This window comes from Lissotriton helveticus, chromosome 3_1, assembly GCF_964261635.1.
Source record: "Lissotriton helveticus chromosome 3_1, aLisHel1.1, whole genome shotgun sequence".
In the NCBI taxonomy this organism is placed as follows: Eukaryota; Metazoa; Chordata; class Amphibia; order Caudata; family Salamandridae; genus Lissotriton; species Lissotriton helveticus.
Genome location: NC_136061.1, coordinates 1,174,597,409 through 1,174,622,251, shown reverse-complemented (window position 1 = coordinate 1,174,622,251; position 24,843 = coordinate 1,174,597,409). Strand labels below are relative to the sequence as shown.

Sequence of the window (24,843 nt, the reverse complement as noted above, 5' to 3'; positions counted from 1 at the left end):
GAGAGGGACGATATGGGCTATTTTTAACAGGGTCCAGCGCACATGCCCAGATATAGTAAACAAAAAAAGGTAAGCAGTTCCCCAGTGGGGGAGGCTGGAAGGAGGGGAAGGGGGATGAACCAAAAGGTGGGTGAAGGCACACGTAAGGGGGAATCTCCCTTTTGGAACTAGAACCATCACACACACAGCAAGCTAGGTGTCATGCTTTATCATATGGGTTTGCTCCTCGTGGAGTCGGCGGTGCAATACCCGAATGGGGCACCCATAAAGGGGCTCTTTGGCTGAGATCTTTTGTTCCTGCCGTATGGTGCCGTGGGTGTGAGGGTTCTAGGGGAAAGTGTAGATGTGGATGGGTGGTGTATTACAAAAGGATAGATAGTCCACTGAGAAAGTTTAATAACGTGGTAATCTACCTTGTTAAAAAATGTGAAGAGAGGCTGCTCGCTGGTACAATGATCAAGGGGAGCAATGCTCGACTCTGTGTCGCTGGTCAACATGTTTCTTGCTATGTGTTCAAATAGATACAGTGCAATTCATCAGGACCTAAAAAATAGCAATCTACACACTGTGGTATGGGAAAAATTTTCTACCTACCACTGGATTCAGGGGCGGACAATTGGTCCACACATTTTTCCTTTTAGAAACAATCTCTACCTAAAATAACCCAAAGGCAAAGGCTTTTTATACTTTTCAGTAGAGACGATGGCGTGATTAGTCCAGAGTTCACTTACAGTTGTATGTCATTGTTTTCAACTGTGAAAGTAAAAGTAGTATTATTATAGGATGTACTGTTTTGCAAATTTCATATGTGCAACGTATCAGTTAAGGGTACTAATTCACATACTTTGTTTCTTATAGATCAACTTTCATCAGGCTTCTCTTAACCTGCAGCCCACCTAGCATTACCTCACTGCAAATCAAATAAGCTGTATTCGGTTTATCAGAAACCATCAAAGCACACAATAAAACAATTTCAATCATTAAAAAGATTTAAAAAATAAAATGCTGTTAATATAACATAACGGACAATGTCCTTAACAATTTCGAACACGTATGTGAGAATTAAAGTTAAGAATCCCTATTAATAAGACAAATACTACATCTGTGCTCTTTTTAAGCTACTGTAGAACACGTTTTATAAAATGTGTGTATGTCCTCAAGTTAACAGTACATATTGGAATCTATAACATAGGAAGAGCACTAAAATCAGGTTTAAGAGAAACATAAAAGCATAGCCAATTTAGTTTAATCTACTTTGATTCAAGCATTTTCCCAATCCTCAAACAGTAACTTGAAGGGAGAGTAGTGTATTCTTCCTCTCAACTAGGATATAATCTTCCAACTAAGATATGATCTTTAATCGCTTGAGCCAAACATTAGCTAAGAATCGACTTATGGAAAAACTATTAAGTCAATGGTGTCTTTTTAAAATTCGGTGTGCGATTTTGTAGCTGGTTCAAACAGACTGGGCAAATCAGGGGTGTGGAATTTAATAAAACATCTACTTGTCCATGGGACAGGTTACTTCATAAATCTACTTGTCCTGTAACAAAACCCACTTGTCCCATTGGTGCGGATATAAATGATAACAGTAGTCTCATTATATAAGAACTCTGATATAGCCTCTCTGATTATTCCAGGGCTCATACCATAGTAGTGTTTGAATACTTGCAATTCCATTATGTTGCCACCTTTCTGCAGATCTACACACTAGGGCTGAAATGAAGTAGTAAGCAATAGTTCCAGGGTTAGAATACCCTTTTGAGTCTGTCCAAACCTACTAACTTGCATGTTTTAAGGGTTTTCAACAACTCTTTCCTAACCTGTTCCCATACTGAGAAATGTTGGCAATTTACTCCTGACAATGGCAGACTTAAACCTTCTTCCAGAGTTGGGAAAAAAGTGGTTGGAGATAAAGTGAACTTGCAAACTTTTAGATTTTCGCATGAGCAAATCTACACATGCACATTTGCTCATGCTAAAATGCAGTTCACAAATATTTTCTAGGAGTACTATTTCTTGTCCTACTTCTGTAAATTCTTGGAAATTCACGAAAGCTGTATAGCCGCCTGTAATGTAAGGACATATACCATGGGTGCACTTTTGAGACTTTATTTAATAATTGGGCCCCTAATTTGGTATGGGGTTGACCGTGACCTTTTGTCTTTATTAAAATTGTGTCTCTCTCTCTGTGTACTGGCTGGCTTCACTGCAAGTGACAGCATTCTGCTCTTTCACATGGAGCATAGCTCCACACAAAGTAGTTTTGTTCAGTGCCATTAACACTGTGGCAGTATCTGCTTTTTGAGACCAAAAACAATGCTTTACTTTTGCCAATGTTTGTTAGAATGGTGAGGGATCGGCAGCTCCCACACCAATAAGGTTTTACAAAAACCATGCCAAAACAAGTTACACAATGACAAAACTAAAAAGCTGATTTCAGACCTTCTGGCTTTGCCAATGCTTATTTCTTTTTGATTCCCATAATCTTATTGAAACTGGTTACACTGATTTTCCATTATGAATATTTTTGAGAAATACTAGCATGCATCAACACATGTTACTAAATGATGCTGCAAAGAAATGGTATCTGAAATTTTACAGTAGTTTAGCAAAATGTTTTTTTCCTGCTTTCATTTTTTATGAACATTTTATTTTGAAAGCAAAGAATCTCAATCTTTCTTTCAAGCTTTTGCTAATATTTGCATCAAATCAGAGAGCATTCTGGGAGCATTATACATAGCTTCATATTGTTAAACTCAGAAGACATATTTACACATTTTTATACTAGAACCACTGTCAGTAATCCAGTCAGAGCTTACAACATTTACTTAGAGCGCTCACGCTAATAATAAAGGCTTTTAATTAATGAACCATAAATAAAAGTTTGAACAGCATTTGTATATGGGCAAAAACATTACCTTAACTGCAGACTGTGCCCTTCCCTGATCCATAATGTGGTACTGCAAACTGGCAGCCAAAAGGTTTGTGCTGCAGGTGATTGGGCCTACTTGTCCCAAGGACAAAATACGTATGAAAACTTGTTGCCCTTGATCCCAAACAATATGTCTTGAGCATCAGGCTATAATAATTCCACATCCCTGCACACCCATAGTAACACTATTCACCATCCTCACCTCTGGCCATTTCGAACAATAATGAACAAGTACTATGGTACAACTTTCTTTAGTCTACAATGTGGAAAAGGGACATATGAAATCAATGGGCAGTTTCTGCGGAGACCTTCCGGTAATTCTACCATCATTAGAGGTATGTTCAACTTTGCCACTTCCACTACAAGCCTTACATTTCCTTAAACAACGGTCTACCGAGGCATCCAAACCAGACCACCAAAAATGTTCCTCAATTCTTCTTTTCGTACTTGACATACCACCATGCCCCATTTGTGACATTTTTATGATACAATCCTGTACTCCATCAGAGGTACAATCCTGTTCCCTCTCAAAATTATTCCTTTGCATACAGAAAGTTCATCCCTGATCTTCCAAAATGCACTACAGTCTACTCCCAATGGCCCTTCTCGGGGCCAACCATCCACAATGTACCCATTCATGGCCTCCAAAATGACATCTCTACCCATTTTCATATTCACATACTTTGTCAATTTGTGCTCTCCTCATCTGGTATTTTCTCCGCATCCCACAATACCTAATGCCACCTCACACTCCTCATTCTTTACACTTTCATCCAACTGGTCACTAGGTAACCTTGAACATCTATGTGGAATAGTCTTGTTTTTACCAGGTGCACAAGCAATCTCATAATGGAACATTTGTTATTTTGAAGCTAGTCTTGCCAGCCTTGGAGTCACATTTTTCCCCCTTCAGGCTTCAAAATATTGACCAATGGCTTGTTATGAGGGCATATTTTGAATGGTTTCCCCCATACATACATTTGAAAGCGTGCCGCTGCCCATGCAGCTGCAAGTAGCTCTCTCAATGACTAAGCAATTGCTCTCAGTTTGCGTTAAAATGAGGGAAGCACACACTACAATCCATTCAGCACTCTTGTTCTTCTGTGAAAAAAACAGCACCAGCACCATAACTATTCATACCCACAGATAATATAAATTCAGCCCCCCCCCCCCACTCTTACAGAAGATTTCAAAGAGGGCGCTGCAGATATTTCTTCTTTGGTCGCATTAAAGCACAAACTGTTCTTCTAAACAGACAAATTTAGTATATTAGAAGTTCCACCTTGGATGCATAGTTTTCCACATAACGTGAATAAAATGTTGTACCGCCCAAGAATTACATCAACTGCTCCTTATTCTTTGTTTGTTGCTCCTTAGCACACGTTTAGTATTCTATGTAATTGTTAAATACAAGTGTTTTCACAATTCAATTCATACACCAGCAAAATAAAATTTCTTAATCCTTTTGTTCAGGGTTTTGTCGTTGTTTATTGAAGGAGACGTCACAGCCAACACGTGTTTCGTCGTACTGGGGAATGTAACCCCCGACTTTTTCAAGGCTATTCTCCGATGCTGTATCTCGTTGTTGATTGAGGTGATATTTCTTACGTGAGGCAGAGGGGACGAATTTATTCCCGCTAAGAAACTAATGAGAAGCTTACAGAGAGTGAACCATTATTTTGGTTTTCACATCAACGGAGCTTGAGTAATACCAACGATATCCACACCAGAACCCCATTGAGGGTTGGAAATATCACCTCAATCAACAACGAAATACAGCAGAATACTAAACGTGTGCTAAGGAGCAACAAACATTTGTGGCATCGCCTAACTAGAAGAGGGAAAGTGGTTCTCTTCTCCTTGTAGCACCGTGAAAAATCAGCACCCAATCACTTGCATACAAGAAAAGTGCATATCTCCCTGTGGCGCCGTTAACCTAGTACAAATTACCACTATTCTAGCAGCCAAATGCTCCTTATTCTTTGGCTTCAGTGCTTCCACAATACCTTACACATGACTAATCTTAGGTTGAATCCCTTCTTTAGATAGGACATGCCCTACATATTCCCCGTTGCTTCCCAAATACATTTTTTCATTGTTAACCCATTATCTTCAAGTACCAACATAAACAATTTTAAGCATTTATTCTGAGTACACAGATCCTTAACCAAACATGTAAATATTGTCCTGAAATACTTTCTCTCCGTGTACTCCTGATATCATTCTGGTCATTGTCTTTAGAAGACTGCTGATGCACTTGCACACCCAAAAGGCATCCTAAGATATTGATACATGTGTTCAGGAATTATGAAGGCTGTACAATGCTTCGACTCTTCATACTCAATTTGATTGTATACACTTGAAAGCTCAATTGCCGAAAACATAGGGGCATTCCCAATTGAAAAAAGTCAATTCTTGCACATTAGGAAGTGGGAAAGTATCTATCCATATTGCTTCATTTAGACACCTCAAGTCCACACACAAAAGTAACTCCTCTTCCGCTTTAACATAGATCCTGTAAAATGCCCTTCAATTTCCCTTGGTAGTTTAATGGCACATTTCTAAGTTTCTGTATGAAAGAAGTAGCATCACCACATAGAATGATTTTATGCTTGAACCCTTGCATCCTTCCCAATTCGACACAAAATACATCAGGATAATCTTTTTATAAACTTCCATATCCACAATCATTGTCACACTTTTTCACTTCCCATCTCCTCCATATGCACTGAATATCCTGAAGGATTAAAACATGGATCTAATTTTATCCCCAGTTCCATTGTATGCGGCCAACTTGGAATCATGGTTCCCTTATTAGCTACAAATACTTTCCCAAGACCTTTGTTGAAACCAAATTCAATATCAGCTCACATAAATCCTTGCATAGGAATCTTGTAACCAGAATAGCTACCTGGATTTGCATCAGGTTCAAGTAGCATCCTGCCAGGTCACTGTGAGAAGTTGGCCTGGTATATGATGTTCACTATTCTAGTGAGCACCTTGCACCAGTCCAAACAACCCTTATGGTGATGGTTGTAAAGTCAACCTTATAGACCAGCTATCCTAGTGGTAGCATGGACAAAGCAGTCTTAGGCTAAACTCAAGAGGGCATGTGAAGCCAGCTGTTCTACCATATGTAACCCCTTTAATACCAAGTGAAAGGACACCACACAGGTTGTATATCAAAATATATATGTATTTATTTCTACCACAATCCTCTGAACTCTTTATGAGGTCAGAGGCACCAGCACATAACAAGATACTTAATTAAAATACAATAAGTTGCACAAAATACAGTAATGCCCTAGGGGCACTTCGAACCATATACTAAAATAGTGGTATAAGAACCACGTCACGAACAAAGGAAAGGCCTAGGGCCTGGAGAATCACTGGGGCTACACTGGACTACCAAAGGATAAGAAGTAGGAGGCCCACGGGATGCGCGTGCAGTGTCTTTACACGCACGCAAGTTACCATAGAGTTAGAATGGGAACAAAAGAATTGGAAACTAGTTCTTTTAGGACACTTCCGGATGGACTAGGTAAAAGCTACTTGAAACTAGGACACTAGGATAGTCAATCCCCACAGGAGTATCGAAATACTCGCGTTACCTCACCCACAGGAAGCGGGTGCATAGGTGTCAAAGTGTGTCGGGTTTCGTCGCTGATTCCTATGGAGCCTTGGAGAAAGATGCTGCAGACGACCAGGAGAGAAGTGTCCGGTTGGATCCAAGGGCGGATCGAGGATGAAGAGTACCTGAAAGCAGAGGGGACCGAGTCTGGGTCACTAGCCAGTGACCAGGATGGAACCAGGAAGGAACCAAGCAATGTCGGGATGCGATCAGGTGATGTCGTGAAGCTTGTCTCTGCAGCCACGTGGACCAGGAGGTGTCGACGACGACCAGGAGCTGGGCACGACTGTCCCACGAAGGATCTCGCTGTGGGCGGTGTCGGCTTCTGGATTGAAGTCAACAAGCCTTGGCAAAGGCAACCCACGCAGAAAAGGAAGATGGCTTCTTAATCAGACCAGCAAGGTCTGATGGGCTGCTCCTTTTCAGGGGAGCAAGGGCCAGTCTGGAGCAACCAGACCAGCGGTGTAAATCAAAGGTTTCGTCGTCACAGAGGCCACTAGCCAACGGGCAAGTGACCGGACAGACACGTCGAGCAGGAAAATGCAGAAGGGCCCCATGCAGAACTTGTGGAGTGTGGGGGGCTGATCTTCAGTGCAGTTGGTGCTCGGGGCTGGGGCTTCTCAATCCCCAATGCACAACTTCGAGGGTGCCTCAGAAGTTGCACGGGAAGCAATTCGCTGGTTTTCCAAGATGGCCGGTCCCACATCTCTCGTCGCCTCCACGGGTCTCAGCTCTGCTGTGACTGTGGATCGGGCTGTTGGATGTCTGGAAGTCCAGGTCTTGTCAGGCTCTGTGCTCGAGCTCCGTCAGGAGCGTTGACAAAGCAAACCCTTGACCGCTTGATGGTGCCTGCTTGTGCAGGGTGGTCACTCGTTAACCACAAGGGAGATTCTTCAGTCTTCTACGTCGAGTAGGATGTCGAAGGTCCAGAGTTTCGTTTCAGAGTTTCAGTCAGGATAAATCTAAAGTCTTGGGACTCAGCTCCTACCTATATACCAAATTTAGGGGCTGGATTACCTGCTAGGTCCCTCCTATGGGTGGGACCCAGGAAGGGGTTGGTTACACCCCTTTCCCTTTGTCCAGTTTCGCGCCAGAGCTGGGGCTGGAGTGCCCCAGCACCGGTTTGAACTGGACTATGCATGGGACACCTTGTGTGCCCCAGGCAGTGTCTCATTTCATTCAGCCCTCCCTGTCCCAATACACTATAGCCTGTCTGGGGTGGTGCTAGCACCTCCCAAGACAGGAAACCTATTGTCCAAGCCTCCCTCGCTGGAAGGACTTCCAGCAGCAGGAGGTCAGACTTGTGTCTGTGGCAGCAGCATCCATTTTGTGATGCTGAGGCTCTGGTTAACTTTTAACCGGGATTAGTAGGAACAACAGGTCTTCTCCCTCTAGAAGGGTGGAATGCTACCCCCGTCGCCAGAACTGGCGAGGGGGTGGTATTCCAAAGCGTATGACACCTTACACGACATGTTTTGATAAAGCCAAACCAAAGTTTGCATTTAACCGCGAGGTTCATAATGCACTTAAGAGTATATGGTATTGCAATATCCTAGAACAGCTATAAGCACATGGTTCTGAAAGCTGCAGACAGGCTTAGCTCATGCTAGAGCACCATCTCACATAAAACCAAGCACTCTGCCTTCAGGATTGTTAAGGCCTGCCATAGGAGTGACTTATAGGTGTATATGTGTGTAGATATAAGGTTAGATATAGGAATACTATATCTACGCAAGAGGTAATTACACGACCTTGCCCAGCTGAGTGATCAGCCAGTTGTGTCAGTTTGAGCCAGCCAGGGGTGGCAAAAGATATGCTGCAGCCCCTGGTAAGCCTTGGGTGCACCTATGCCCTGGGTACCTATGGTACACTGTACAGGGACTCATAAGAGTGACCCAAATCCCAATTGGTGATGTACCTAAAGTACATGGTGTGAATTTAGAGAGCGAACAGCAGGGCTGTGGGTCTGATTAGCAGGCCCACAGCCACATTAAGTAGAAAACCAGTGAAGCAAAAAGCAAAAAGTGGGGTGACCATAGGAAAGCAGACCCTACTCTCCTACAGTCACAATCTGTCAAACTTATTCTTCACCATGATGGTATACCACACACACGAATCCACCATCGTCTCAACGTATTCACCATCAATACACACTACACAGCTAAGTAATTTCGTGGCCTTCCTACTTCCACATGCTTTAGCATCTTGCACACTCAATAGCACACTCTGTAAGCTCTCCTTCATCGGTCACATCTTCTGATTTTTGGTTTACATTTTTTGCCCATATTTGAGCGTATTCTGCTAAAATTGCCTTTTTTCTTGCAAGTGCTACATGCTTTGTTCAAAGCTAGGCACGTTTTATAATTAGACAAATGGGTACTCGAACCACATATGAAACAGAACAGCCCTTCACCAGAAATACGTCCCCCTTCATCTGTCTTCACCTCACCAGCTTTATTCTTCTATCTCCCATCATTTGTCTTCCCCTCTCCAGCTTTATTCTTGTATCTTGTATCCTGCCCGGCACCAATGGCACTTGCGTGTATTGCTGCCGCTCGTACTTCTTACTGTTTGATTGCATTTCTCAGATAACTCAAATCTTTGAGCAACATCAGATGCTGCCTCAGTTTCATCTCCCCACACAACCATAACATTTTTAGATTTGTTCTTCATGAGAATTTGGTCCACCTGGTCATACAACATGTGCTCAAAATCACAGGTTACCGCTAAACCTCTAAGAGCAGCCACAAACTGATCAATAGTCTCATCTTCTTTCTGAGCCCTCAAATTGAATTTAAACCGTTCAATAACCACATTAAATTTCTCCTACCAAATCTTTCCTGCATTTGTTTCATTGCATATTGGGAAACACCTACATCAACAGCATTCTCTATTAGGGGTACATTTTTAACTCTCTCAAACCTATAACACCTAATCTTTGTTTTAATAATGATAAGTGTCTTTCTTCCGAACATTTATCCTTCTCTGGTACTTTCACATATGCTTCAAACAGATGTAGCCATTGATCCCATTGCATAGGTGGCTCTCCAAGCTCTGCCGCCCCAAAAAATGGAGGAGGCTGAATACTCACCATACAACCAGCACATGTATGTCAATAATAATTATGTGTGGCAATTATACACATAAAAGTCCCCTTAAGTAAAAAATAGGAAATGCTTAATTAACAGATACAGGACTAGCAATTGCCTAATTTAATAACACACAGGAATACTGCATAGCAATAACACACATACATGTCAACCTATATAAAATTAGGAAATGCTTAACTAGTAATTGCCATAATTCTGTTAAAGTTACTAGCCGAAATTTAGTAGGAAAAATTGTAGTTGGCCAGTGGTGAGCCAATCACCGGAATAATATTAGCAGATATTGTAATTAGCCAATGGTATGCCAATCACTGGAATGTCTCACTATTTATACCTGAATGCAGCTTACGTAATATGCACACAGTGTGCCAATCACTGAAGAGTTTCTCACCTAAATATCTCCAAACCATGCACAAGGTATCCACTTACTTGTGACATATGTCGTTTTTTAATGGACACGATGATCCACAACTGGAACCCTAATACAGACGTAACCTAGAAAAAGACTGTCAAATGAAGCATTGTCTCACAGCCTCAATATTGCTGCTGCAGAGAGAAGCATATTGCTGCTGCAGAGAGAAGCCCATAGACGATGTGTCACCGCCTCAACTGGACCAATAACCTCCATCATAATCCTAAAAAAGAAAATTGTTGCTGGCGTGAACGTCACTTGATGACGGGTCACGCCCTCCACTAGAATGGCAACCTCCTATCCATCATACTCTAAACGAAGAAAATGGTTGCCAGTGTGAGCATCACTATGCAATTTCCGCTTCCGTCAACACACTTCCGATGCACTCAGTATGGCCGACGCCTCACAGGAAGACTAGAAAGGACACGAGATGAACAGTATGCCATGCATTAACAAATCCGATCGGCTGTGAACACCTGGGTCTTCATATGGCCGTCAACCCATCATAAAGATACCCAGGCTCCTTGTCAGGACACTCACAGTCTAAAAGAACACTTCAGGATATCGACAGCCCCCACGCATCAAATATGGTTCTGACCATCTAAAACAATTCCTCATATGCCGGCACCACTCCATCCCATCCTCGTTGCCATAGTTGGAAAGAAAGAGGTCTTCCACATGTAAGGATGCAAGTAGTTTATTTGTTCCATAACTAAAATCCACGTAAGGAGCGGCACCAGCGTATGGCACTCCAGAACTTGACGCTAACAACTGATCTCCCTAACCGTCACACTTGGAACGCCCACAAAAAGATTCCACATTCTATATTCAACTATTTGTCCACATTCTATGTTCTTACCCATCTCTATCCCACAGCAAACAATAGGAAATGGGTCGACCCTGTTGTATATGTATTGAATGCTTAACTAACAAAACTAGTTGTATTCTATAGCTAGTTTTCACTGCACTAGCAAGTGAACTTGTTGGTGCATTGTGATGTCATGATAGAACCTTTTCCATGTATATACTATGCTGTCATAGAATGTTATGATCAGATTATACCAGGTGCTCTGCATGTTAGCCACGCCTGTTGCCGGCTGCTTACAGGCCTCTATATCAATAAAAGTTTATTGAATTCACTTATGCTGTGAAGACCATCATCTAATGTTACTAAAATTTGGCGACAAGTTATTTACAGCACCGGAAGATTAATTTAGGAGGCCTGCGACAGCTGAAGCTTCTTTGAGGTAACCACTTTACATAGAAGGAAAACCCAGGACAAAAACAGGCAAGTTCCTTAAAATATTTTACTTCTTCAAAGACTGCTGTAACTCGAACAAATCAACGTGTAATGCACGAATAGCTAATACAATCGTAGAAGCATACCATTATTTGTGGCAGTTGATGTTAACCTTTAACGGCTCTTTTTCCTCGTGAGCCGCAACTGATTCTGTGACGTGCAGCCAACGTCCAATTAATTAGTTACTACGCACGCAAAGCAGCTATAACGTAACGTGCGTGATTCCATCTTTATATCAGGATTTTCCCTTCTGGCAGTGCACCGGGATCATTTAGTCAGCTTTTCTAGAACGACGAACAGGTTGCAACGTTTTACAAAGTGCATTGAAAGGTAATCCACCTTTCTTCTTTATTTTAAAGCGGAGAACTATTACAGGTTATTTCATAAAATAAAAATATTGTTACGCTTCTAATTGCAAAGAATTTTTTGTGCTATTATAAAAAAAACATATGAACACGAGACTTACTTCAAAACAACTATAGTATTTCAAGAGTAACAAGGAGAACGTACAAGGAAGAAAAATATTACAAGGAGAAAGTTTAAAATAAGATACTAAAATTGATTTCAAGGTAAAAGAATAGAGATTGTGATTATAAAGAGACAATGGCACAAAATTCAAACATAAGCACACCAGCTGCATTTTTGTCCGAAACAGGCAAACCATCAATGAGATGGAAAAATTGGCTATGTTCATTTGAAAATTATCTTGTTGCTATTGATGGAAAAAGATATGCACCTGAGAGAAAGAAAGCGCTAATGTTTGGGTTGCTTGGAGCAGCCGATCAGGAAATATTTGACAGCTTACCTGAATATGAGAGTCCTCCTGGACAGTTCATACCACTGGATGAGTATCAGAAAGCTATTAAAAGATTGGAAAAACAATTTGGAGAAGAACCCAATATAATGATTGGAAGACATTGTTTTTGAATGAGAAACCAGTTAGAGACTGAAACAATTGAAGAGTATATTACAAGTTCTTAGCTACTAAATGCGAATTTAATGAAATGCTTGACACTTACATACGAGACCAACTTGTTTTTCACTGTTTCGTAATGAAAATTCAAGCAAGGTTATTAGCGTGCAGGAATGCCACACTTCAGGAGGTTATAGATATTGCGAAAGGAATCAAACGTTTATTAGAATTTCCAAAAGTACTTTCGTCAGAAAATTATCAGAAGGCTAACCTTTTTGCTTTACAGGATAGAAGGAAGCTAGAAGTTAAAAACAAGAAAAGAAATAAAGTAGGTCATTTTATGGAAACTCAATATATTGTTTGCTTCAGATGTGGATCAAAAAACCACAAAACAGACTATTCAGGATGTCAAGCTAATGGTAAGAAATGCTCAACATGTTTAAAAATTGGGCATTTTGCAACTGTTTGCAGAAATGTTAAATCTATGAAATTCCAAACAGTAAAAGTAAGTAATATCGATGATTTTGATTAAGAGATTCGTTCCAATACTGTTTTGACTGTCGACGAAAAAACAAGTAAAATTAAAGGACCCCTTGGAGTAGCCTATATAGGAACAGTGGAATTAAAAATGATGGCAGACTCAGGATCGCCAATCACTATAAGTTCTGATAAAATGTACGAAGAGTTTTGGCCTAATGTAAAGTTACAAGCAACCAATGTAAATCCAAAGGCTTTTGGAGAATTTGATATTAACACGTTAGGCTATTTCCATGATATATTAACCGCTTCAGCGCGGCGCGAATTTCCGCGCTGTGCTGAACGTTCCATTGGGCTTATGGAACCATGACGGAACGGTTCCGTCATGAGCACAGCTCAACCGACGCTCATGACGGAACCGTTCCGTCATGAGCATGGAAGGGGTTAACTATTAAAGGTAGGTCTGTTACAACCAAAATATATGTTGCAGAAAGTGGAAGAATTATTGTTGGATAGAAAGATTTGGCAAGTCTAGGAATTATTTTAAAACCTGGAGCAGATGACCGTATTGTTCAGGGTGAACTTGATATCGCTAATGCACATATTTCTACAGCAGTCAATGATATAGAAACAGTTTAAAAAAAATATGATTCACTATTAGAAGACTGCATTTGTTGTGTGAATGTTTTGAGCCGTCTAAAGTTTAAAAAAATGCCATTCCAGTTAAACATAAAGTAAGGACTGTCCCATTATCTGTCAGGAGTGATCTGCGGAAATTACTTACTAAATTTGTAGATGAAGGAGTAATTGAACAAACTGACTCTGCAGAGTGAGTTTCTGCTAAGTGATTATGTTTTAAAAAATGAAATCCGTCTCTGTGCAGACTTGAGGTCATTAAATAAAAACATAGTGGTAGACTGCCATCCTTTACCTAAAATACAAGAATTATTGGCAGCTACTTCTGGATCAAAATATTTTTCTTTGATAGATCTCAAGTCAGCCTACCATCAGGTCAAATTAGCTTAAGATTCCAAAGATTACACAACCTTTGTCACACCCTTTGGTGCGTACAGATTTATCAGACTTTATCAGGCTTGCTTCTTCAGCTAGCATGTTCCAAAAAAATATAGAATATATATTAAAAGATGTTAAGGAGTTGAAAATTCTAAGACATCATCATTATACATGCAAGCACTGTAGAAAAACATTATAGCATACTTGGCACTGTTCTTCATAATTTAAATAAAAGAGGCATGACTGTTTCAAAGAGAAAATGCAAGTTTCTAGAACAAGAAATAGAATATTTAGGACATGTTTTAAGTTCTGATGGAATAAAACCAAAACTAGATTTGGTAAAAGCGATTTCTGATGCTCCTAGACTTGATGATAAAGATTCGCTAAGATCTTTCTTAGGTCTCAGTGAATATTATTCACGCTTTATCGAGAATCATGCAGATACGGTAGAACCTTTACGTGCTTTACTAAGAAAGGGTGAAAAATATAATTGGAAGGAAGAAGAAGAATTTGCATTTTGTGAAATAAAGAAAGCAATTGTTGAAGCACCTACTTTAAATCCCTAAGAATCAGAAGGCAGTAATATAATTACAGTTGATGCAAGCTCACTCGGTATAGGGGCCAGTTTTACCCAAAAAGTAAATGGATGTGTACAGACTGCAGCATTTATTTCTAGATGTTTACACAAGGCTGAGCTCTATTATAGCACAATAGAGAGAGAACATTTGGCATGTGTGTGGACTGTGGAGAAACTTAAAATGTATCTCTGGGGCAAACATTTTGAATTAGTAACATATCACAAGCCTTTAACTTACATGATGGACGGATGTGGAAGAGGTAATGGGAAATTTTCTTCTAGATTTGTAAGATTGTTAGCAAAATTACAAGAATTTATTTTTACTATTAAACTTCGATCATGAAAAGTAAATATAAGAGCAGATTGCTTATCAAGATTACCAGTAACCGATTTGGAAACAAATATTGAGGAAGACACAGAATGTGTTGTAGCAAGAGTTGAGATTTTTAATAAAACCGATTGCACATGTTCTGTAACAGAATGGATAGATTTAAGAAAAAGTGACCCTATTTATTTTATTAAAGTCAAAGAATATGTCACAAGTAAATGGCCATCAATAAGGAGTTTACCATCTGAACTGAAAAGTTACCTTCAAGTTTCTGATGTATTGAGTATTGAAAATGGACTGTTATTACGTGGAGATCTTATCATACCACCAACCAAACTTAGGAAACGTTTAATTGACTTAGCTCACAGAAGCTACCCAGGATCTACTTCAACCGAGAAGTTATTGAAAATGTACTGCTGGTGGCCAGGATTAGACACAGATGTTAATCTATATATAGACAAATGTTCAGTTTGTTTAAATTCTGATAAACATTGGATACCTAGAGGAAATGAAATGCAGTCAGTAAGTCTTCCAGAAATGTCCTGGAGTAAAATTGCTATAGGTTTTGCAGGTCCATTCAATGTTTTGGAAAGAGATTGTAGATTCATAATTTTAGTAAGTGATTATTACAGTAAATGGATTTATTATGAATTTGTAGCCGAGATTGACACAGACTCAGTGATTACATTTCTAAAGAAATGCTTTGCTAATGAGGGTTTACAACGCATAATGGTCTCAGATAATGGTAAACAATTTTCTTCAGAAAAAATTGTTTCATTCTTAAAAAGTAATGGAATTAAACAGGAAAGATCACCATTGTATTCGCCCAAATCTAATGGACAAGTAGGACCAATTAACAGGTTCATCAAAGAAGGAGTTCAACTTGCTCTTGCATCGAATTTCCTGTAAATGAATTTATACAAGAAAAAGCAAATTGTTACACAACACAACCAATAATGTAACAGTATATACTCCCTTTTTCCTTGAGGCAGAAAAGGTAATACACAACTCACACCCAAATTCAGACCGAACATGAATGAAAATACTAAACTTGTAATTGATGATGAAATTCTAAAAGTTAAACATAGAATACAAGAAAACCAGCTTATGTCTAAAATTATCATGACAAGGTGCACAGAGCAGAAGACAAACAAATTGAAAAAGGAGATTGGGTTATTGTGAGAAATCTTGTACAAAAGGGAGAATCTAAAATATTCAGATCCATTTTTTCGGTCAGAAAGTGCTTATTGCCAAGTCAAAAAAATACTCATCAGAGGAAAAAGATGGATATTTGTGGCATGAGTTAGTGTCAATTGATAACACTAATAGAGATTTTCGTAGCATTCCTTGTTGTGAAAATCCAGTAGCATCTGCTGATTACCAGAAATATTGACAAATGTAATTTTAACACTGACAATACTATTCATAGTGATGAGTTTAAGGATATCTCAGAACCTATAATGGATAACATGAAAGCTATAGGTTCATCCATAACTAAACCTGGACGTTCAAAAGTTGTATTCTATAGTTCGTTTTCACTGCACTAGCACATTTATTTATTTGAAAAGTTTTATATAGCGCTGGCTAGACCCGAAGGTATCAGAGCGCTTTACATGAGTATCAGACCATAGTTGCAGGTTACATCATTACAAGATTACACAGTTTCAGAGCATAGTTACATGTTAGATCGAGAAAAACAATAAGGACATATATGTAAGTGAAGGAGCAGGAATGGGGAAGATTCAGGGGAGAGGGGGTAGGAGCAGGGGAAGTAGACAAAGAATGAAGGAGGGAAAGAGGTGGGGGAAGAGAGACAGTATATACACAGGAGGGGGAGCTTGGAGTCCGCTTCTTGCAACCATTGGATTTCTTCGACCAGCTTCTTTCAGACATTGGCTTGAGACTTTTTCGATCCCTTCTTGGCTCCGCCCCGTGCAGTTCCCGCTGAAGGTAGCTTAGGTAGTAGACGTCTATCCCCTGACTTCACCATGAACTTGTTGGTGCATTGTGATGTCATGATAGAACCTTTTCCATGTATATAATGTGATGTCAGAATGCTGTGGGCAGATTATGCCAGATGTTCTGCTTGTTAGCCTCGCCTGTTGCCTGCAGACCTCTATATCAATAAAGGTTTATTGATTTCACTTATGCTGTGAGGACCATCATCTAATGTTACAACAGACTCCTCACCTGTACCACCTGGAGTCTCCTTGGGACAACCTGCCGAAAGCCCACCCTCTCACTATTGAACCAGAAGGGCTCGCCCTGCTCCAAACAATAGTACAGCCTGAGTGCCTGACCAACCCCCAGCCAGAAACTCCAAGATATGTCTGCTACAACAATATCCTCAAGTGCCAAGATCCATGACTTGCAGTAAAACACAAATGAGATGCAGAGTAATCCAAAGAGGAGAGGGATGTAGCGAGCCACCCGACCACCACAGTGGAGATAGCTTAGCATCATAGGCAGCCGGAGGCCAAGCTCAACCGAAGGTAAAAATAACTGGACGTGGGACCAATAGTGGCGCAGTCCATACTGCACTTTAGTCTGATTCTGAAAGCGTGTTATTGCGGACACATCCATGATAGTAATTCCTTGGACTCCTTACGGCTTACGCCTACATTCAACACTATACTATACACATATTCGTCAGCCTTACAACCTTTACACTACTCATGTTCAAGGGTAATTACAAACACTACGGACTCATCCCTGACACAAGCACTTCTCTCAAAGGAGCAGTACCAGCATGTCGTGCGAACACTTTAATAACCCTTGCACCTCGCATCAGTGTAGTCACAATAGGACATGGACAGGGGACCGTCAGGCCATTCAATTAGCTGAGCTACCCTGAAAGAGGTAATACACTGGGCGGTCCTGAGTAAATATCAGCCCCACTTTGTCAAATCATCTGTTAGTTCTAGGCATTTAACCAACACCACTTTGAACGGAGGACGTGTAGCGTACTTTCATCATTATATATATGGCAACAATCCCAGCATGCAACTAAAAAAAAATAACAAATCAAGGGCAGAGACACGGTAAACATGTAACAGGGAAGTGTAACATATAGTATACGTCATTTGGCTGGTAGTTAAGTCCCTCTTGATCTTACGGTCGATGCAGCTTGAGATGGTTCTAGCAGGACGCACAACTCCCACGAACAGAGAACACCTCAAGGACCGGGAAAGAAGCGCACCGAACCTGCGCCTCAACACACTCGCCATGACTGCCACTTCTCAGAAAATTTGGCATGAAGGTGAACAGCCGAGAGAAAGGGAGGCGAGGAGGGACTCGGGGGATTCCCGCCTACATGTGACGTAACCAGGATCAAGGGGCAACCCGGCATGCCGGGAAATGAAGTCCGAAGCACTTTGGGAAAAGGGGCATGTGTAAACAGAGGGTTTGGATTGGTAGAAGGAGGATAGTGTCACTGTTGAGTTTACGACTGACGGTGCTTGTTGGGACAGCGGGTGCCTCTTTATAATTGGTGTGTGTTTGGTCTCAAGGCGGATCTTTACCGGATGCATGTTTATGGTGGATATTATTCGAACACGTGAGAGGAGGTAAGAGCGGAGAGCAGTGCACGGGGTTTCTCACATGAATTGTCAATAGAAAGCACAAAAAAATATGTTGCCTCCGACGCTCTAGATTTTTACATCCAGAATTAATTTTCAAGTTGTGGGTAGTAAGTACGAACAAGAGGAACTTTTGAAACCATTCATTTGATGCCCTTTAGACTAGAAGACAAACCGCATGTTTTTGTTTTTTGTCTAATGCTGTCTTTTCAGGTCGAAGCCTACCAGGGGTAGTAGCCTCGTCATGGGTAGTAAGCGCTATATAAATGCAATTACAATATTGTGAAGCGTGCGGGAACATGTTTGTGTCCACATGCCATCAGGTGTCTGTAGCAGGGGAATCATTGGACTAACGTGTACATAACTGTCCTAAAGTGTAAACCTCTCCAATTTGGGGACAAGTTGGAAGCTGACCTAGTAATGTACTCCTCACAATGCTTACTATTGGAATTTTGTTTTGTTAGTCAAGTTTGCTTACTTTCTGTTTGCAGGCTTTATTTGTTTAAGCTCAATTGGCTTTTATTTGTAACTCCTGTGGAGAATAACCTTTTTAGGTTACGCCTAATCCATTATATTTACTGTAAATCTTTAAAGGGGATTACATCCAATTCTTACTTTTCATTTGTGTGTGTGTGCTTGCCACTTATGTTTTTCTCAATTTCTATTGGTTTTAGCATACTATTTCCTGCTGTTCTCCGTGTGTTTTTCTTATCAGTGGCCCATGGCCCAAGTACTCCTTTTCTTCCGGTTTCGGCAAATTTTGTTATTGTGAGAAAGCGTGCACGAACTCCAGCGAAGGTATCAGAGAGATTGGAGAATTTAGTGGAACTTCTTTGTTGTTGTGGGAAATGTCCAAATGATCTTTGGGCTTCTGTGTGATTAGAGTGCGTCTGCAGTAATTCTTGCTGTGTCTTTGTCGTTCCGTGAAGCACACAGTGCTACTGTGGAGGCTGCTCTCTTGTTGCGCGACAACTGGCAGCGTTTTAGTGTGCTTTATCCACAGTGTGTTCCTCAGCTGCACTGCACTTCCTGTTTATTCAGCTCTGTCTTTATTTGCTGTCAAGCAGTTTGTGGCAACTGTAAAGGACAACATCGGCTGAAGCAATCGTAGAAAACATGAGCATCAAGTACCTGCATCGTTGGGGTGATTTTGCAAAATTTTTAAGTGCTGGCGTTTCTTTTAGGAGGCTTAATTTGTGAGTCAAAAGTTTTTATCAACCGTCCAATCCTGTTTCTTTCATTTGTTTGACTTAGTGCAGCATCTGTGGCCGGCTGCTGTGAAACTATGATGTAATTAATGGAACTATTGTTTGCAGAATTTGGTCATCCCTGGCTCTGTGAGAGGACTGGAGAGCTGGTTGAGTGGGTGGAATCAAAAGAGGATAAATGTTTTGGCCTGGTTTCAGTATCTACTTCAGTAAGGAGGGGAGGGGGCGGAACCTTGAGCCTGGCGATTGATTCTGCAAGTTTACTTTTTACAGCCAGCATTCTCTTTCTCCTGGGAGGACTGAATTAGCACTACAAATCTATGCGCCTCGAGGCTGAAACATATTTATTTTTTAAGGGTGGAGCCTGGATGCGTTGTTTGTTGCCCTGCAGCGTCCCCAGTGTGGGTTTGGTTAGGGAAAGAAGGAGGGGAGGTGTGAGAGTTTGAGTAAACTGTTTGAAAGGAGTCAGATGTTTCTTCCAAGCTCAAATGGCTGGCTTTCTCATCTACTTAACTTATATGGAAGTGTGGAGAAACAGACCTTAAATTAATAGCTAAGGAATGTTTTGTGTGCATTACAGTACACAGTTTATTACTCTGAGTGCGTGTACAGTGCCCTTATGGTATTTAAATGTTCTCGGGCCCTCACGCTGTAAAAAACAAAATGCCTGCATTTTGCAATCTCAGTTTGTGTAAATTCGTCATTAAATCCCATGGGTTGCTTTTTTTCATTGCCTTCATTTCTTTGTAGCTGTACTCAATTGGTTCCACTTCCTGTGCTTTTACATGGCTGCCTTTAAATGTGGTGGTCTGGTTTGAGCAATGTCTAGTTTTTTGTTTGCATTATTATGGGAACGTGTTTTCCTATTTGAATAACATCATATAAGATGCCCGCACAATTGTGTTCGAGTTCTGGGGCCCCTAAAATGTAACTTGTCTGGAAACATCAAACCCAATTTTATTTCCCCCTTCTATAAAATATTGCCAATGATGAAACAAGGAAGAGTTGTTCTTTTTCACTCCATTGGGCTGTAGAAAGCCCAAGTGGCGAGTGCATGTCAGAGAGTACTCTTGCTCCCTGGAAACATCTGAGTGCTGCTACACTCTCCTATGCTTTGGAGAGTTTTCACAAACAACACCTCCTTTACACAAAGATGGATTCCGCCACAGGGCCTGGGGGGAGGAGAGGAAGTGGGGTGGGGGGGCGGGATGCTCAGAGCTTTACTTCAGAAAAGACTGGCCTTTGGAGACAGGGTCTTTTGCTGATCAGAAATCGCTTCTGTGTCAAGGCAATTGTGTTCTTTGTTTGTCGACAGTGACACCTTTTAAAGAGGGGGAGAAGTTGGTATGTTTAAGGAAGGAACTGCCCCCCCCCCTTCTCATGCATGTTCATGCAGGAATGTCTGGTGGGCACCAGGTCTACATGTGTCTTTGTGGGTTTATTCATGTGTGTTTGCATATATGCATTTATGTATATGTGAGAAGTTAGCATGGCATATGTTGTCCATTATTCTAGTGGGCACCTTGCACCAGTCTAAACGACCCTTATGATGGTGGCTGTAAAGTCAACCTTATTGATCAGCTATCCTAGTGGTAGCATGGACCAGCAGTCAGGCTAAAACTTCAGAGAGAATGTGAAGCCAGCTGTTTTACCATATATAATCCCCTGAATACCAGTGTAGTGGTGTGGCTCACTGGTTAGAGGGGCAGACCCGGAAGCAGAAGTCGGCCCGGGACCAGGGTTCGATTCCCGACGCGGCAGGGTCGTGGACCAGGGTCAGCTGACTCGATAATTCTCGCCTCGGTGCCTATTCTAACCAGGGGTCCCACTCGGCAACTCTGGGCATTAGCTTGCCTAATCTCCACAACGGCCCCATCAACGCCGGGGATGCCTGGCTCCACCTTGGGGATTCCCAGCAGGGACCATCCCACAGGGAAAGCCAGGACGGGTTCCCCAGCGGTATACAGCGCCAGGACGCCGACTGGCAACAGTGCGCTTTACAAGTATACACATTACATTACATTCAAATGAAAGGACACCACACAAGGTATATATCAAATATATATTTATTTATTACTAACACAACCCCTCTGCACTCTTTATGAGGTCAGAGTTCGAGATACGTTACAAGTTACTGATTTAGCATACTATAAGTTGCACAAATACAATTCTGCCCTAAGGGCCTCACGAACCATATACTAAGTAAGTGGTATAAGGACCACTTCAGGAATAGTGAATAGGCCTAGGGAATCGCTGGGGCTACACTACAGAACCAAAGGTTAGGAAGTAGGAGACCCACGGGAGACGCGTGCAGTGTGGGAACACAGTCGCGAGTTACCATAGAGTTATAATGGGAACGTAAAAGTTACAAAGTAGTAGATTAAGGACACTTCCGGATGGACTACGGTAAAACCCTTTTAAACTAGGACACTTCGAGAGTCAACACCCACGGGAGCACCGGAGTACTCGAGTTACCTCACCCAGGGAAGCCTGGTGCATAGGTGTCTTTTCGTGTCGGGTTTCATCGCTGTTTCCTATGGAGAGCTGCAAAGAAGTGCTGCAGGCGACCAGAAGAAAAGTGTCCGGGTGGATCGAAGATGAGAAGAACCTGAAAGCAGAGGGGGCAGTCTGGGTCACTAGCCAGTGACCAGGAAGGAACAAGGAAGGAACCAGGCGATGTCGAGATGCAATCAGGTGAAGAGGTGAAGTTTGTCTCTGCAGCCTCGAGGACCAGGAGGCGTCGACGACGACCAGGAGCAGGATTCAAGCTGTCCCACGAAGGATATAGATGTCTGTGGTGTCGGTATCCGGATTGGACCCAACAAGCCCTGGCAAACGCAATCCACGCAGGAAGGGAAGATTGGCTTCAGGTCAGACCAGCAAGGTCTGGGGAGCTTCTCCTTCGCAGGGAAGCTGGAGCAAGCCCGGAGCAACCAGGCAAGCGGTGTAGTTTCACAAGAAAGTCTTCGGAGGGCTAACTACCCAACCGGCGAGTAACCGGGAAGACGTGTCGATCTGAAATGCAAGAGCAGGCCCCACGCGGCACTCGTGGAGGGCTGAGCTTCGTTGCAAATGGCACTCGGGTCTGGGGCTTCTCAAACCCCAATGCACAACTTCGAGGGTGCCTCAGAAGCTGCACGGTTTAGCAAAGTTATTTACAACAAGGGGTGGTGATGGACAGAGTCTCTGAATTAAGCAGAGTACTCTCACCCAGTCAAGAGATCAGGGCTAGATCCAACACCGTTTTTTAGCTCATTGCACCATCCCAGTTTCAGAACCTGGCTGTATGCAAAATAGTCTGTCCCTGGCCCAGTGCATCATGGGAACAGGGCAGACCAGACTACAAAAGCCAATTCTTACACTGGGAAGGAAACAAGCTTCCGGGGACCGGTTTCTGCCATTTCAGGCGTCTTCGGCCCGGCTTGCTTGAATCCTGATGGTGCAATGAGCAAGGGACTCACATCTGAGCATACCCTTCCACGCTTAGGGTGGACAAAATTATTTACAACAAGGGGTGGTGATGGACAGAGTCTCTGAATTAAGCAGAGTACTCTCACCCAGTCAAGAGATCAGGGCTAGATCCAACACCGTTTTTTAGCTCATTGCACCATCCCAGTTTCAGAACCTGGCTGTATGCAAATTAGTCTGTCCCTGGCCCAGTGCATCATGGGAACAGGGCAGACCAGACTACAAAAGCCAATTCTTACACTGGGAAGGAAACAAGCTTCCGGGGACCGGTTTCTGCCATTTCAGGCGTCTTCGGCCCGGCTTGCTTGAATCCTGATGGTGCAATGAGCAAGGGACTCACATCTGAGCATACCCTTCCACGCTTAGGGTGGACAAAATTATTTACAACAAGGGGTGGTGATGGACAGAGTCTCTGAATTAAGCAGAGTACTCTCACCCAGTCAAGAGATCAGGGCTAGATCCAACACCGTTTTTTAGCTCATTGCACCATCCCAGTTTCAGAACCTGGCTGTATGCAAATTAGTCTGTCCCTGGCCCAGTGCATCATGGGAACAGGGCAGACCAGACTACAAAAGCCAATTCTTACACTGGGAAGGAAACAAGCTTCCGGGGACCGGTTTCTGCCATTTCAGGCGTCTTCGGCCCGGCTTGCTTGAATCCTGATGGTGCAATGAGCAAGGGACTCACATCTGAGCATACCCTTCCACGCTTAGGGTGGACAAAATTATTTACAACAAGGGGTGGTGATGGACAGAGTCTCTGAATTAAGCAGAGTACTCTCACCCAGTCAAGAGATCAGGGCTAGATCCAACACCGTTTTTTAGCTCATTGCACCATCCCAGTTTCAGAACCTGGCTGTATGCAAATTAGTCTGTCCCTGGCCCAGTGCATCATGGGAACAGGGCAGACCAGACTACAAAAGCCAATTCTTACACTGGGAAGGAAACAAGCTTCCGGGGACCGGTTTCTGCCATTTCAGGCGTCTTCGGCCCGGCTTGCTTGAATCCTGATGGTGCAATGAGCAAGGGACTCACATCTGAGCATACCCTTCCACGCTTAGGGTGGACAAAATTATTTACAACAAGGGGTGGTGATGGACAGAGTCTCTGAATTAAGCAGAGTACTCTCACCCAGTCAAGAGATCAGGGCTAGATCCAACACCGTTTTTTAGCTCATTGCACCATCCCAGTTTCAGAACCTGGCTGTATGCAAATTAGTCTGTCCCTGGCCCAGTGCATCATGGGAACAGGGCAGACCAGACTACAAAAGCCAATTCTTACACTGGGAAGGAAACAAGCTTCCGGGGACCGGTTTCTGCCATTTCAGGCGTCTTCGGCCCGGCTTGCTTGAATCCTGATGGTGCAATGAGCAAGGGACTCACATCTGAGCATACCCTTCCACGCTTAGGGTGGACAAAATTATTTACAACAAGGGGTGGTGATGGACAGAGTCTCTGAATTAAGCAGAGTACTCTCACCCAGTCAAGAGATCAGGGCTAGATCCAACACCGTTTTTTAGCTCATTGCACCATCCCAGTTTCAGAACCTGGCTGTATGCAAATTAGTCTGTCCCTGGCCCAGTGCATCATGGGAACAGGGCAGACCAGACTACAAAAGCCAATTCTTACACTGGGAAGGAAACAAGCTTCCGGGGACCGGTTTCTGCCATTTCAGGCGTCTTCGGCCCGGCTTGCTTGAATCCTGATGGTGCAATGAGCAAGGGACTCACATCTGAGCATACCCTTCCACGCTTAGGGTGGACAAAATTATTTACAACAAGGGGTGGTGATGGACAGAGTCTCTGAATTAAGCAGAGTACTCTCACCCAGTCAAGAGATCAGGGCTAGATCCAACACCGTTTTTTAGCTCATTGCACCATCCCAGTTTCAGAACCTG

The 24,843-nt window shown here is 42.3% G+C and overlaps 2 protein-coding genes across 4 annotated transcripts in view; one reads left to right on the top strand and one right to left on the bottom strand.

The window, feature by feature from the left end:
• Positions 1 to 18,011, bottom strand: part of ACAD8 (acyl-CoA dehydrogenase family member 8) — a 265,843-nt gene extending 247,832 nt beyond the window's left edge. The window contains exon 1 of the mRNA XM_078681817.1: positions 17,810 to 18,011. Coding sequence (XP_078537943.1) covers positions 17,810 to 17,921 — 112 coding nt within the window. The 5' untranslated portion in view covers positions 17,922 to 18,011. The remainder of the gene's footprint in view (positions 1 to 17,809) is intronic.
• A 117-nt stretch (positions 18,012 to 18,128) lies between these two features.
• Positions 18,129 to 24,843, top strand: part of THYN1 (thymocyte nuclear protein 1) — a 190,409-nt gene continuing 183,694 nt past the window's right edge. Inside the window, exon 1 of one of the 3 annotated variants that reach the window (XM_078683870.1) lies at positions 18,129 to 18,260. Coding sequence is in view for 1 of the 3 variants with exons in the window: in XM_078683869.1 (XP_078539995.1) it covers positions 18,223 to 18,260 (38 nt within the window). In the remaining 2 variants the exon portion in view is untranslated. Of the gene's footprint in view, positions 18,261 to 18,362; positions 18,383 to 24,843 lie in introns of those variants that run through there. The other 2 variants (XM_078683869.1, XM_078683871.1) reach the window with 2 other exon arrangements.